The 13,098-nt window shown below is 34.3% G+C and overlaps 2 protein-coding genes across 2 annotated transcripts; one reads left to right on the top strand and one right to left on the bottom strand.

The window, feature by feature from the left end:
- Window positions 1-399: 399 nt before the first annotated feature.
- On the top strand, window positions 400-4,351 carry LOC11428156 (glyceraldehyde-3-phosphate dehydrogenase B, chloroplastic). Its single transcript, XM_003603803.4, has 9 exons — window positions 400-679; window positions 774-887; window positions 1,415-1,576; window positions 1,704-1,871; window positions 2,036-2,196; window positions 2,340-2,401; window positions 2,507-2,556; window positions 3,004-3,410; window positions 3,979-4,351. The coding sequence occupies exons 1-9, from the start codon at window positions 581-583 to the stop codon at window positions 4,109-4,111; spliced, it is 1,356 nt and encodes a 451-aa protein (XP_003603851.1). The 5' UTR covers window positions 400-580; the 3' UTR covers window positions 4,112-4,351.
- Window positions 4,352-4,773: 422 nt separating this feature from the next.
- On the bottom strand, window positions 4,774-9,739 carry LOC11418212 (glutamate receptor 3.3). Its single transcript, XM_013606857.3, has 7 exons — window positions 9,516-9,739; window positions 8,993-9,256; window positions 7,534-8,873; window positions 7,152-7,429; window positions 6,770-6,801; window positions 6,271-6,677; window positions 4,774-5,475 (listed from the first exon to the last, which is right to left on the bottom strand). The coding sequence occupies exons 1-7, from the start codon at window positions 9,646-9,648 to the stop codon at window positions 5,050-5,052; spliced, it is 2,880 nt and encodes a 959-aa protein (XP_013462311.2). The 5' UTR covers window positions 9,649-9,739; the 3' UTR covers window positions 4,774-5,049.
- Between the last annotated feature and the right edge of the window lie 3,359 nt (window positions 9,740-13,098).

The following is a 13,098-nucleotide window of genomic DNA, read 5'->3' as shown; positions in this document are numbered from 1 at the left end:
TTTATATTTTTGAAGGTCAAAAATTCATATTTAATTTGTGTTTTGCTAAAAAATTATAGTTTTTTTTGGGAATTTTTTTTACAATATTCTTAACATTTCTGCACAATTTCATTTAAAAATACAAAAATTAACTTAAAAATAGGATCAAAAGTAGTGATTGAAAATTTTATAAGGACTAAAAGTTGAAGGAAAATTTTAGAGGGACTAAAACGAAAAGTTGGTATATTTATAGGGACTAAAAACATATTTAACCCTAAAATAAAAAACAATTTAATAGTTTTTATTTAAACTCACTCATCATATCTTTCCCTTCTTTCACACTGTTTTATACTTATATGTATTTATATGTATGTGGTTCAAAATAAAAAGTCCAATGATCAGAATACATGGATGTCCAAACATTATCTTATCTTGTAGATATTCTTACAAATTATTCACCACTCATTCCATTACTCCCCCAGCAACCATAATTTTCTTTTTCTCAAGATATTAACCACTCATTCATCAACCAGAATTTTCATTGTGAATATAATAAACACTCAGCAAAGAGTTGTTTTTCAGCTTGGTTGCATCTATAGCTATGGCCACTCATGCAGCTTTAGCTTCTACAAGAATCCCTACAAGCACAAGGTTTCCATCAAAGGCCTCCCACTCTTTCCCAACTCAATGTGCCTCAAAGGTTTCACTCTCTCTAAAGTTGTGTCCTTCATGATTGCTTTGTTTCATATTTTAATTAAAAGTGTCTTATACTTCACTTTACTTTGCTTGTGCAGAGACTTGAGGTGGCTGAATTCAGTGGACTAAAATCAACTTCATGCATTACCTATGCCAGTAATGCTAGAGAGTCTTCTTTTTCTGATGTTGTAGCTGCTCAACTCGCAACCAAGGTTATTTTCTAGTTACATGTTTTATATATCTCATTGGATCATGAGCAATTCCTTCCTTCTTTTATATGTCACATAGATGTATTAGCTCCTATGAAGCACTGACACAAACACCAAATACTACACTGAATTGTCGACAATGGTAATAGTTTGGAAAATGAAATAATTGAATGTAATCACTTGTGTGTCAATGTCAAACACTGGCACGTTTTGGACCCTAGACACACCTGTAATCTGAATCGTCGGTATTGCATATTTTTGCTACATAGATTAGCTCTAAATATCTTCTTTGTAGCTAAATATATTTACATAAATTATCATACTTAGATACCCTTCATCCAGAAAACGTTGGTACCATAACATATTTGCATGGAAGCAACAACAAAATTGTAGTTAAATGTCTCCTTTTAAATCCATTCTTTTAAATCCCTTAAAGATCATTAAGTAATATTACAATTAAATAACATCTTTGGTTACTGGACTGGAGCTAAATAAATTCAATTTGCTTATGGTTTGCAAATTATAATCAGGCCATTGGATCAACTGCTGTGAGGGGAGAGACTGTTGCTAAGTTAAAGGTAGCAATCAATGGTTTTGGACGCATTGGTAGAAATTTCCTGAGATGTTGGCACGGTCGAAAGGACTCACCACTTGAAGTAATTGTTGTCAATGACAGTGGTGGTGTCAAGAATGTAGGTTTTCAAATGCCATTGCTCCTATAATTGTTTTGACTTAGTTTGCTTTGGTACTACAAACTAATTAGTTTCACTGAATTGAATGGTATAGTAATAGTGACATCCTCTTGTTTCACATATTCAGGCTTCACACTTGTTGAAATATGATTCTATGCTTGGAACATTTAAAGCAGATGTGAAAATACTAAATAATGAGACTATTACAGTTGATGGTAAGCCCATCCTGGTTGTCTCTAGCAGGGATCCTCTTAAGCTTCCTTGGGCTGAGCTTGGAATTGACATTGTTATTGAGGTAAATTCAAACCATCAATCGTAGGCCACAAAATGAAAATACAAGCATATGATTGGTTCATTTCTTAAAAATCAACATAGTACTGTTTTATGAAAAATACAAAAAGAAAAATTTTCTGAATGTACTCGAGAGAATTTTTTTAAAGTTAATGAATTTTTGTTCAGGGAACTGGAGTGTTTGTGGATGGTCCTGGAGCCGGAAAACACATCCAAGCAGGTGCCAAGAAAGTTATCATCACAGCTCCTGCAAAGGGTGCTGATATTCCAACTTATGTTGTTGGAGTAAATGAGCAAGACTACGGCCATGAAGTAGCCGACATCATAAGGTAAGGCTTAATATTTAAGTTGTTGACCTCGTTGCGGATGTTGAGGTTGAGAACAAGGGTATCACAGCTGAGAATGTCAATACAAGATAGTGTTGTGTTTTGATTGATTATTCATATTCGTTCTTATGTTTCTTAATGTACAGCAATGCTTCTTGCACCACAAACTGTCTTGCTCCCTTTGTGAAGATCCTGGATGAAGAATTCGGTAAGCAAATATTCTGATACTCATCATACTGATAGCTAGTATTGTAACAGCAACATTTGATTCCTAGCTCAAAGCCACTTAATCATCTTTGGTCTATATTTCCAGGAATTGTTAAGGGAACCATGACAACCACACATTCCTACACAGGAGACCAGGTATATTATCAAACATCATATGTTTGTTGGAATTGAAAACTTGTTTTACGTATGTGTGGTCCAATATTTATTTCCAATAGCTTCCTAGTCGATCATCCAACTGAAAATGGATAAGAAGTTACAACAAGGCTCGGCTTGGTCTGACTTACTTAAAAGAAGATAGGTCAAACAGTGTTGTTAAAAAGCTTATCTTTTTATTCTTTTATATATAGAAACTATATATGAGTAACTTTTCAAGTGGGAGAACTTTGATAATTTGATCTGTTTTATTATTATTTAACCCAAATTCTATTATTCTCTTAAAAAATATCTTTTAGCTAAAAAAATAAAATAAAATTATCAAACAACTTGAGCTTTATTTCTAAAGCTCTTATTTTTAATTTTAAAGTGATTTTTAGTGCCAAAACAAATCAAGTCAAACAAAGTCTAAAAGTTGTGTTTGTGCAGAGGCTTCTGGATGCTTCACACAGAGACTTGAGAAGAGCCAGGGCTGCAGCACTGAACATTGTCCCCACCAGCACAGGAGCAGCCAAGGCTGTCTCTCTAGTGCTGCCACAGCTCAAGGGAAAGCTCAACGGAATCGCCCTTCGTGTGCCAACACCTAATGTTTCAGTTGTTGACCTTGTGGTGAATGTTGCGAAGAAGGGTATTTCAGCCGAAGATGTCAATGCAGCATTCAGAAAGGCAGCTGAGGGACCACTGAAAGGTGTTTTGGATGTCTGTGATGTTCCACTTGTGTCTGTTGACTTCCGCTGCACCGATGTTTCTTCAACTATTGACTCTTCCTTGACTATGGTCATGGGAGATGATATGGTCAAGGTGGTTGCTTGGTATGACAATGAATGGGGTTACAGGTTAGATTACTATCCATATAAATGAAGTTTCATGTCATATCACTATTTTTTTAATTTTATTTTCCATTCCAGTATATACAAATAGAACATCCATGCATCTTTTTAGGATAAACAACTTAATTAATCGCTTATCACAAAATGCTTATGTCCCAGGTAATTCAGTCTTATGGTTCCTCATTATCTGCATATGGTCTTTTTTTCTTAGGTGCCCATTTTGTATGGGCTTTTAGTTTAATGTTTCTATTCAGCGGGCGTGGTTATTGGCAAGAACTTATTGAATCCATCGTTTGGGCTCATAATAAATTAAAATATAAAGTCTGTTTTCATAAGCTATTATGGAGAGCTTATATAAATAAGCTAAAAACAACTTATGGACATGTCATAAGCTGTTTCTACAAGTTCTCACACACAATATATTAAGTGTTTATTTTAATAGAAAAGTTCGAATAAGTCGATCCAAACAGACCTCAAATGATGAAAATTGCTGCTGGAGTTGTTGACTTTTTGTGTACTTCTAATATAGAGATATAGATCATGTTACTGATAGTTAAAATGTTGGTGATTTCAGTCAAAGAGTGGTGGATTTGGCACATCTAGTAGCAAACAAATGGCCAGGCACCCCTCAAGCAGGGAGTGGAGATCCATTGGAGGACTTCTGTGAGACAAACCCGTCTACTGATGAATGCAAAGTTTTTGAATAGAGGAAAATCATTTTCTAACTTGATTATTACCTCTACAATCAAGCCATTTGTTTATTTACGTATGATATCATTCATATGAGAAAAAAGAACAAAATGTTCAGACATACAATGTGTTTTGTGATGTCTGAGGGATTGATACCAAGTTAAATTTGTCTATGGTCAATAATGAGTTTTGGTGTAACAACGATTCATAAGTATCATTATATATATTGATAATAACAATGCAGTTCTGATATCTGATATACGATTTCACAATTCTCAATAACACAAAATTAGTAATTCAAAAGGAGGGAAATAGGAAAAATAGTTCTTTCCTAATCCGTTGTTCATACCAAGTGTTTTGACTCGGATACCAAGCATCAATCATTTTCATGTTAACACCATTCATTTTTGGACTGTGTAACTAACATTACATCATGATGTAACTCCATAAACTGGCATAGCAATAAATAAAACTAACTAATCCACCATATGGAACAATATTAATTAGCATGTACTGTTAATTTTAAACAAACGATATTAATTATAAATCAATAACTCTACACATGCTAATTCAGACAACAAAATGAATGAAATTACCATTTACCATATAGTTCTCAAAGATATAATCTACTACTACTACAATGGAAGGAGCTGATAATATAATATACAGCTAGAAGAAATCACAATCATTAAGAGGATCCCTTGACTTTTAATGGTGTATGTATTGAATGTAATACAAGTACTAACATGTACTTGGAGATAACTCCCAATTGTTTTTCTTGTAAATGAGTAACGTTCCCTAACAAACTTCCAGATATATATCGTGTAAGAGTAATGTTATCACTAGAATCATTTACAATGCTCTAAAATTTGGGATTTGTACAAAAATAGCACAACGGCTAAAATCAATAAATATTCAACAACATCAAAGGGTCAATTGTTTGATTTGAATTGAACTATGCTGCCATTACTCTTTGTATCCTCTTCGGTTGCCTTCCCAGTTGATCTTCAGGTGATATTTCATCTCCATTCCTCTTTCTTCTTTCACTCCTCGATGGACCTTTCTTCTCGTCGATGAGTGAAAGAAATCTTTGAAGTGGGCCAACATTAGAAGGAGATTCGGGAGGAGTGGAATGTCGTACCAGTAACATAATCTGCAAAAAATATATGACGAGAGCAATAAAGCAAGCCGCCCCGCAAATGATGAAGAGACCCCAGAAACTTTTGAGCTGAAGACGATCTGATTCAATTTCAGTATTATCTAAACTACAGGTGCTTCGCGTCATCCACTTATCATGAATCCGTTGCAGATCCCCAGTTTCAGAAAGTTGTAGGATGGCAGTTGACAAATCCACCGCCAAAGGGGAGTCTCGAGGGAATGCCTGTCATAAGATGATTATCTAAACAATGAGTGTTGTGATTATAACACTGACAACACAAATTTTGGATGATGAATAAGTCAGACACATATATTAACAACCCACAATGGTAAGCAAAGTGAAGTGGAGACAAAGAACACAAAAGCAAGGAAATATGCAGTTGATGTCATAGATGATTCAGTTTTCCCATTCAAGATATTTGAAAGATAGTCTAATCACAGAATAAAAACAAAACGAGTCTTATGGAAAATGATACTGAATACATTAAAGGATGAGTTAGGTACATGCATATATTACCATATTAAAGAGAACAACAAGCAATAGACCTAACTCAATTTTGCCTTCCCTCCAATGTTGGCGGGATTTGAAAGGGTGGACAGGTGGTTTTAAACTTAATAGCATTTTAAACACATTAACTAAAATCCTTTTACAGACTATACCTATAATAAAATATAACATGAAATGTTAAAAGAGTATAAAAATTCATTAGTTTTAAAATCTCTCCCGTCTCATGATGAACCAAACGTGGAGAAAATTATTTTCCCTCTCCTTCTCTTCACGTAATCAAATAGATTATCAAATTAAATCCCTCCATTCCTTAGAACATCACTTAAAAAAGCAAGTAAATGAGGATGTTTGTGTTCAATCGTGCCCAACCAAATAGTGATTCACTTTTCCCATAAAAAAAAAAAAAAAAAATTTTGAAAGACTCAATATTCACAGTTGTTTGCAGCACATTTAAATATCTATTTTCTTTTTCCCATTGATTATTTATTTAAAAGGTAGATAGATACTCACAAACCCCCAGCCACTTCTGGTGAACTCCTGACCTACAATCCTGAATGTGCATTGGGTTGATAAGAATATTTCGACATAAGGCCGTTCATCAACAATAGCAGCAACACCTCCTTTATTAGGACCAAGCTGGAGTGCCTTGGCATATTCTTCTGGAGATCCAAGAGGAACAAGTCTAGATCTGGATATTCCAATATCTTCAGTCAAGTAATGTTCAGCAAATGAACCCACTTGAAACCCTATTGGTTCATCACTAGCTTTTAAGCTTTCAATGCCACTGATACGTGAAGATAACTGCTGCACCGTGAGTATGGATGTTAAACTAGCAGTGTAGCTGGAATTAATTATCAAAACCACAAACAACCATATGAGTACTACACCGCGGCCAAGAGTACTCATTGTGTTCTCTCCTGCAGAAGTAACGGAAAAAAAAAAAACGATAAAGTGCTCCGTTATGTCTGTTTAAATTTCAACTAACAAAATTAACTGGAGTATCACTTACTGTGGGAAAAAAATAGAGTTGACAGGCTAAACCTGCATGCATGGTAAAAATAGATGGATCAGAAACAACTGAAACCACCGTATTCAAAATGAAGACAAATCATATACTGCAGGCTGCAACTGCCCCAAAAAATGGTAAATTGAAACTGCAAATTCTTAAATGCTTTTTACATCCTATTGACAAGCATAATGGCATGAAAATCTAATAAACGTGATATAAGAAACATATAGGTTATGCCTATGCTTTCCATTGCATGGACAGCAGCTGAAGCTACTTATTAGTAGTAGTGTAGTAGTAGTCTCGTTTATACCATAGCATATACAAAAGTATACAACTATTTAGCAAAGCATGACAGTAAGATTCTCTCAAATAAATAACTGACCATAATATGGTTACAAATTGTTGTTTAGGTGAACCCCTGAACTCATCATTTACCCTGTGTTCCAGAATCCATACAACTATCCCAACAAAAAAGAAGAAACAAGCAGTCACAATCCACATAAAAGGAGTGAACGGCTGCAGGAAAGACCATCCGCCGGAATTGATCTTCTTAAAAGGAGCAACCACAACAAGTCCAGATGCAGCATATGGCTGTGTAAAATCTACAATCCTTGTCCGATTTGTGACAATGGCAATGTCACCTACAGCGCCATCAAAATACTGTTCGGTATAAATGAAAGAATTAGCCAGTTGGGATAAAATAATGAAGCTAAATCATATTTGTTAGCATACATAGAGGATCAGGTTTATAAGGCAGTACTTACACCAGTGGTTATTTTGTTGACAAATTCTGTGTAGCTTGGATTTTTGTGGCCATCTCCGAATGGCACAAATCGGTAAGGAACAGCATATGGTAACAAGTTTACAGCTGCCACAAATACATCAACACAGAACCCTTTAAACAAATCAGTTCCCTTCACTGGTGACACAAATTCACGGTAACTGGCTCTTATAGGCACACCAATTCTCAGTTGTTTGCCATTGTTTGGGAAAACCCATCCACGGGGCCTGGATGTTGTTTCTCCAGGCCATATCACAGTGTGAAGGTGCTGGTTTGCACTTGACCTATTAGGTGGGTTAGCATACAACGTCTCAGGAGATACAATTGACAGACCAGAATAGTTAGACCAGTAGCCAACTCGACGAACACCATTTCCAACAACATTAATGATGTCATAGGCAGGACGAAAAAGAGATCTTTCTGAATCAAGTTTTATTGGACCTGATAATCCAACAAAATTACTCCGCAATATATTGTTCAACAGAAGAGTTCCATTGTCAAATATGCTCATTGCATCAAGGTTAAGACCACCAGCTTTATCACTATGCAAACTTGTGTAATTGGTACATGACACAACACCACCCTGACTGAAAAAGTTATCAATTGCTTGTGCAACCAGCCAAACAGTATCATAAGCATGCAGGCCATAAGAATTTAATCCCAAGGAACCACCAGTTAAGTTATTCCACTTTGAGGTAAACATTTTTTTCCTATCAGTATCAGGCGTATGCTGGCGCAAAACAAGTGCACCCTGTAGAGTATCCATTGTCTCCAAAGGAAGAGAAGTTGAATCTAGAACAGTGGAAAGCCAGTCAGTGGCTATCCACACATAACCCTCCTGCATCATTCCAAGATAATGGGCCACTTTGAAGATCATAAATCCAGAATTAGAATGTGCATGGACAACAATAATTCGAGACTGCATCATTGCCACATTCACAAGCAAATTGGTGATTTCACCCCTATCAACATCAGGTCCTGATTTGATTCCTACTTTGTAAGATATTCTACAACGCCTCTCTGCCAACGCGTCATCTAACGCAGACACACCATTTCGTCCATAATCATCATCCACATAAATGGTAATAACTTCTTTCCATCCATAAAAATCAATGATTTCAGCAACTGCAGTCATTTGGTACAAATCACTGAGTGTTGTCCTGACAAAGAAAGGAAACTGCAACGATGAGAGTGTAGGGTCTGTAGCTGCAAATGACAACATAGGAACACGAAGCTCGTTTGCAACATGGGCTACTATGTGGGAAACTACAGAAGATTGTGGACCTAATATAGCAATTACATCCGTCTCCATGAACCGCAAAGCTGCAATGAATACAATACAATAGGTTCACAAATCTTTGTTCAATCAATTGATTTTCTATTCATAACTAGTATAATACAAATATTTAATGTAATATGAATTAAAGGCAGGAATAGGATACCTTGAATCATGCCATCGAAACCGCTGCAATTGGAAGTTTGCATATGAAGAACAAGTTGAGTGGAATGAAGAATGGAGGAATTGGAGTTGACATCTTTAACGGCTTGTTCCATGGCAAGTTTAGCAACTTTACCAATGGAAGAATCAAAGGTGAAGATAGCACCAATATTTACAAAAGAGGGTCTTGAATTTGAATAAACTTGTTCCAAATAGGGGAGCATAAACAGAAACACCAGCCACAGCCAGTAATAATAAAAATTCATATCTAAAAATAGTAAACTAAATTAGTTAAACAAAGGTCAATGATATATAATGAAATAGATAAGTATGCAGCATGCATTAGTTTAGTAATGAGAAAATGGAAAACTTGAAGAAGACAAGCAACATCTATCTATCTATCTATCTATCTAAATCTAATAATTAAGAGTATCTATCTATCTTAAACAGGGGGAGGGGAAAAAGAAAAGGTTGTGGTGTGTTGTGTTGTGTGTAAAGAGGAAAAAACAAAGTTGCTTAACCAATACCAAGTGTTATTATGTCGGTTGGTCTGAAGAGTGAAAAATGGTATTTGGTGTTGAGAATGAGAACAAACAACACCTGGGAATGGGAGTGTGGTTCACGTTCAACACTGTCTGTCTGTAATATTATATCATTCATCACCCACCCAACTCTAATCTCAACTTCTTCACACACACGGTAACTAGTTTTGTACTTTTACACATCGGAACCACGTGACGTCACCTTCTTTCAACTTTACTTTCCTACTATTCTTTTCTTTAATTATAAAAAGTTATCAACTCCGTTCTCATCATCTTGTCCAATACACAATAGTAAATTAAATGGGTTTTGTTAACAACAAGCATCACAAGTGAAACTTTTTGTGTACCATACAAAAAGGTGTTTTTTATCATTGATATATTATTAAATAATTCAATGGCTAAGATTGAAGAATGGATACTTGTTTAATAGGTTTGATGTATAAGTATTGGTATTTGCAAATATGATGTCCAACAATAATAGAATTGCACTGATGCATTTATTTTTATTTTTTAATAAAAAACTTACATAAGAGAAAATGATTTTTTTTTTACTAATAAGAAAAAATGATATTGAATACTAAAAATAAAAATAATTACCGGAAAAAAGTTTATAAAATTTTATTGAATACCAATTTATAGGTATTAATTTTTTTAATGTAAAAGAAAGTATGAAAAAGTATTAATTATGAAAAAGGAATTAGTATATGAATATACAAGTAAAGATGTCACCATTATTCTTCAGAATTAGAACATAATGTTTTTTTTTTTAACATTATTAGAACATAATTAGAACAGAATGTTATCATCCTTGTATAATGGTCAAATGTTTTTTATTTTGTGCTTTATTATTATACTTTTTCGATTAATCATGAGAAATTCAGATTAAGAAGTTAACCATCTTCTCTGCTAGCGACTTTGTAATTGTAAGCTATAGCGATCGGAGCAACGTGCTCACCGCTGAAAAGATCACTGCAGCGGAAATTAAATCTGGTAAGACCGACTATGTGTGGCAGATCTGACTGCACCTTTGTCTTAGAGTGTGGTCTCTGTGGTGGTGGTGGTGGTGGTGGTTTGAGGATTGATGATGCATGATGTTGTGTGATTGTGAGCCGGTCTTTTCTGGGCTTGTGGTTAGGGGGGTCTGAGAAAAAGAGATGGAGGAGAAAGATGATAAAAGGGATGAGCATATTTAACATTAAATATTAAATAAAAATTACTTTTTTTGATAAAATTAAATAAAAATTACTAGCAGGTTGTATAATGAACAATGATGAACTCACTCAATTCAAGACTTCAAACTTTCTGTGCTTCCGATTCAGTCTCCTTTCTCATGTGTGCAGGTTTCATTAATTCATTCAAAGGGGATAAAATCTTTAACATAATAACAAAAAGTTTTGGGGTAGCCCATGATATAATATTAAAAAGATTCTGGGTGAAATGTTAATTATATATTACCGTTGCAACTGTCTACTGCAGGTAACAATTGTTTTTTGTATGATACACAAGAAGTATCACTTTGTATCCTAAACGTCACCGAAATTTACTTCTTCATTACTTTCTATCTTCATTTTTTTTCATCTTATATTGAAAGAGAAATTAGAGTAAGCATTAGTCTTCAGTTTGTTATTAATATTATTTCAAATGCATAAAGAATTATTTTAAGATCTGTAGTTTTTTATTCTATAATTAATTTTTACAAATAAATTTATAGTTCAACTCACTTTTACATAAATACAACCAACACTTATTAATATCCATATTGATTTTATCAAAGTGAATGTAAAATGGATTTTTGTTTGTAACACTGACCAAAGGTGTATACTATGCGTAAGATTGGAGTATCAACATAACACAAGTGCAATCTTGAAGATTGAGACAATAAGAGTAGCATCCAATGATTAATCGAAACGTGTAATGTGAGAATCCGAGGCTTGTCCCTTGACTTTTGTTGTCCGTCACAAAAACAAACCCAACATCAAAGTATCTATCTATCTATCTTGTTACACCATAGATCCAACGGTTAGGACACAATCCAGTAAAGGCCATCCACAACACCCAATTATTACATCACACGTGTCCATATTCCCCCACCCAGAACCGCCACACGCAGTTTTTCTTTCTTCATCTTCCTTCTTTCCATTTCCAAACAATTTTTGCTTCTTCTTCAATTTTCATCCTAATTATTCTATTTTCCTATAATTTCCTTTACAACTTCACCTCTTTGATTTCAACTTATTATTCTTCAGATTCATACTTTTTTTTTTTTATTAATTTATTTGTTTCTTTTTTTAGTTATATTATTAATATATGTATGATTTGGAGAAGATTGTTATGCATGTGGATATGGATTATTCTCCTCCAATTACAAGATTAGAAGGCGATGATTACAACAAAGACAATGATAATGATGATGACAAATTAGGAGATTTCAATAATCTTAAACCAACCACAATTGGTAAACCTCCAAGGCATGCTTCCAGTTTGAGACATAGCCTTAGCTCCAATAGATTGAAACTGGCTGCATCAGATTTGGTATGTTATTCAACTTTTTCATAAAGTTTGATTTTTTTTTGTAATATTTTTTTTATAGTAATTATATATTTTGACATTTTGGTTCATGTCATGTTTTGTGTCCTAGTTGTTCTTACTTTGTATTAATTTCTTTTGTTGCTTTGCTTGCTATAATTTTCAGATAATTTTAGTTTTATGTTTTTATTACAAAGAAAATGCTACCAAGTAACAAGTTCCACATTGGTTGAGGAATAAAAAAAGGCAAGTTTGTATGGAAAATGATGTGTTTATTACATTAACTTTGTATTGTTAAGATACAATTTCCTTTTATCGATTCATTAACCAATATTTAGAATTTAGATTACGTTAGCAAGATACTTTTGTTAGTTTTTTTTAGTACGCTTTAATGCTCTTGTTAGTCTTCATAATTCACCTTGCTAAACTGATACATGTTAGTTTGTTTTAATTCAAGTTTAGTTTCAGTGATAATCACAATCAGTGGTTAATCACAAGTTTGTTTTAGTTTGTTATGAAGTTTGTTACAAGTTTGTTAGAGGTTAGCAAATAAGGTTGTTAGAGTTTGTTACATTGCTTGTGCTTCAAGCAACGTTTAGACTTGTATATAAGACCATTATCTTGTACATTCATGATATAGAATCAATAAAGATCATTTACAATTTTCATCACAATTTTCTTCTCTCTCAATTCTCTCTCTAATTCGCATAAATCCTTAGAATCAGAAACTGCTTCTGAACTGCTTCTGAACAGTGCTTCTGAACTGCTTCTGAACAGTGCTTCTGAACTGCTTCTGAACAGTGCTTCTGAACAGTGCTTCTGAACAACTGCTTCTGAACAAAGCTTCCGCTTCTGATTTTCTGCGCTATCAAATTGGCATCTAGAGCCTTTGGTTTCGTTCTAAGGGGTAATCAAGATCTTCAATCACGCAATTTGTAGAAAGAAACGCTGAAGGAATCACCATGAATGGTAGCAGCAGTTTCAACACACATCTTCCAATTCTTGAAGCACGCAATTGGGAAAGATGGAGTGCGGTGATGAA

This window comes from Medicago truncatula, chromosome 3, assembly GCF_003473485.1.
Source record: "Medicago truncatula cultivar Jemalong A17 chromosome 3, MtrunA17r5.0-ANR, whole genome shotgun sequence".
In the NCBI taxonomy this organism is placed as follows: Eukaryota; Viridiplantae; Streptophyta; class Magnoliopsida; order Fabales; family Fabaceae; genus Medicago; species Medicago truncatula.
Note: the sequence above shows the minus strand (reverse complement) of the source record. Positions and strands in the feature narration are given on the sequence as shown.

Bases quoted from the DNA above. Each gene is read 5' to 3' on its own strand.
- LOC11428156 (XM_003603803.4), top strand. From the start codon at position 581: ATGGCCACTCATGCAGCTTTAGCTTCTACAAGAATCCCTACAAGCACA. The intron at 2,197-2,339 runs GTAAGGCTTAAT...CTTAATGTACAG, and splicing joins GAAGTAGCCGACATCATAAG to CAATGCTTCTTGCACCACAA. The intron at 2,402-2,506 runs GTAAGCAAATAT...CTATATTTCCAG, and splicing joins GATCCTGGATGAAGAATTCG to GAATTGTTAAGGGAACCATG.
- LOC11418212 (XM_013606857.3), bottom strand. From the start codon at position 9,648: ATGAATGATATAATATTACAGACAGACAGTGTTGAACGTGAACCACAC. The intron at 8,874-8,992 runs GTATCCTATTCC...TATTCATTGCAG, and splicing joins TTTCGATGGCATGATTCAAG to CTTTGCGGTTCATGGAGACG. The intron at 6,678-6,769 runs GTAAGTGATACT...TTACTTCTGCAG, and splicing joins AACTCTATTTTTTTCCCACA to GAGAGAACACAATGAGTACT.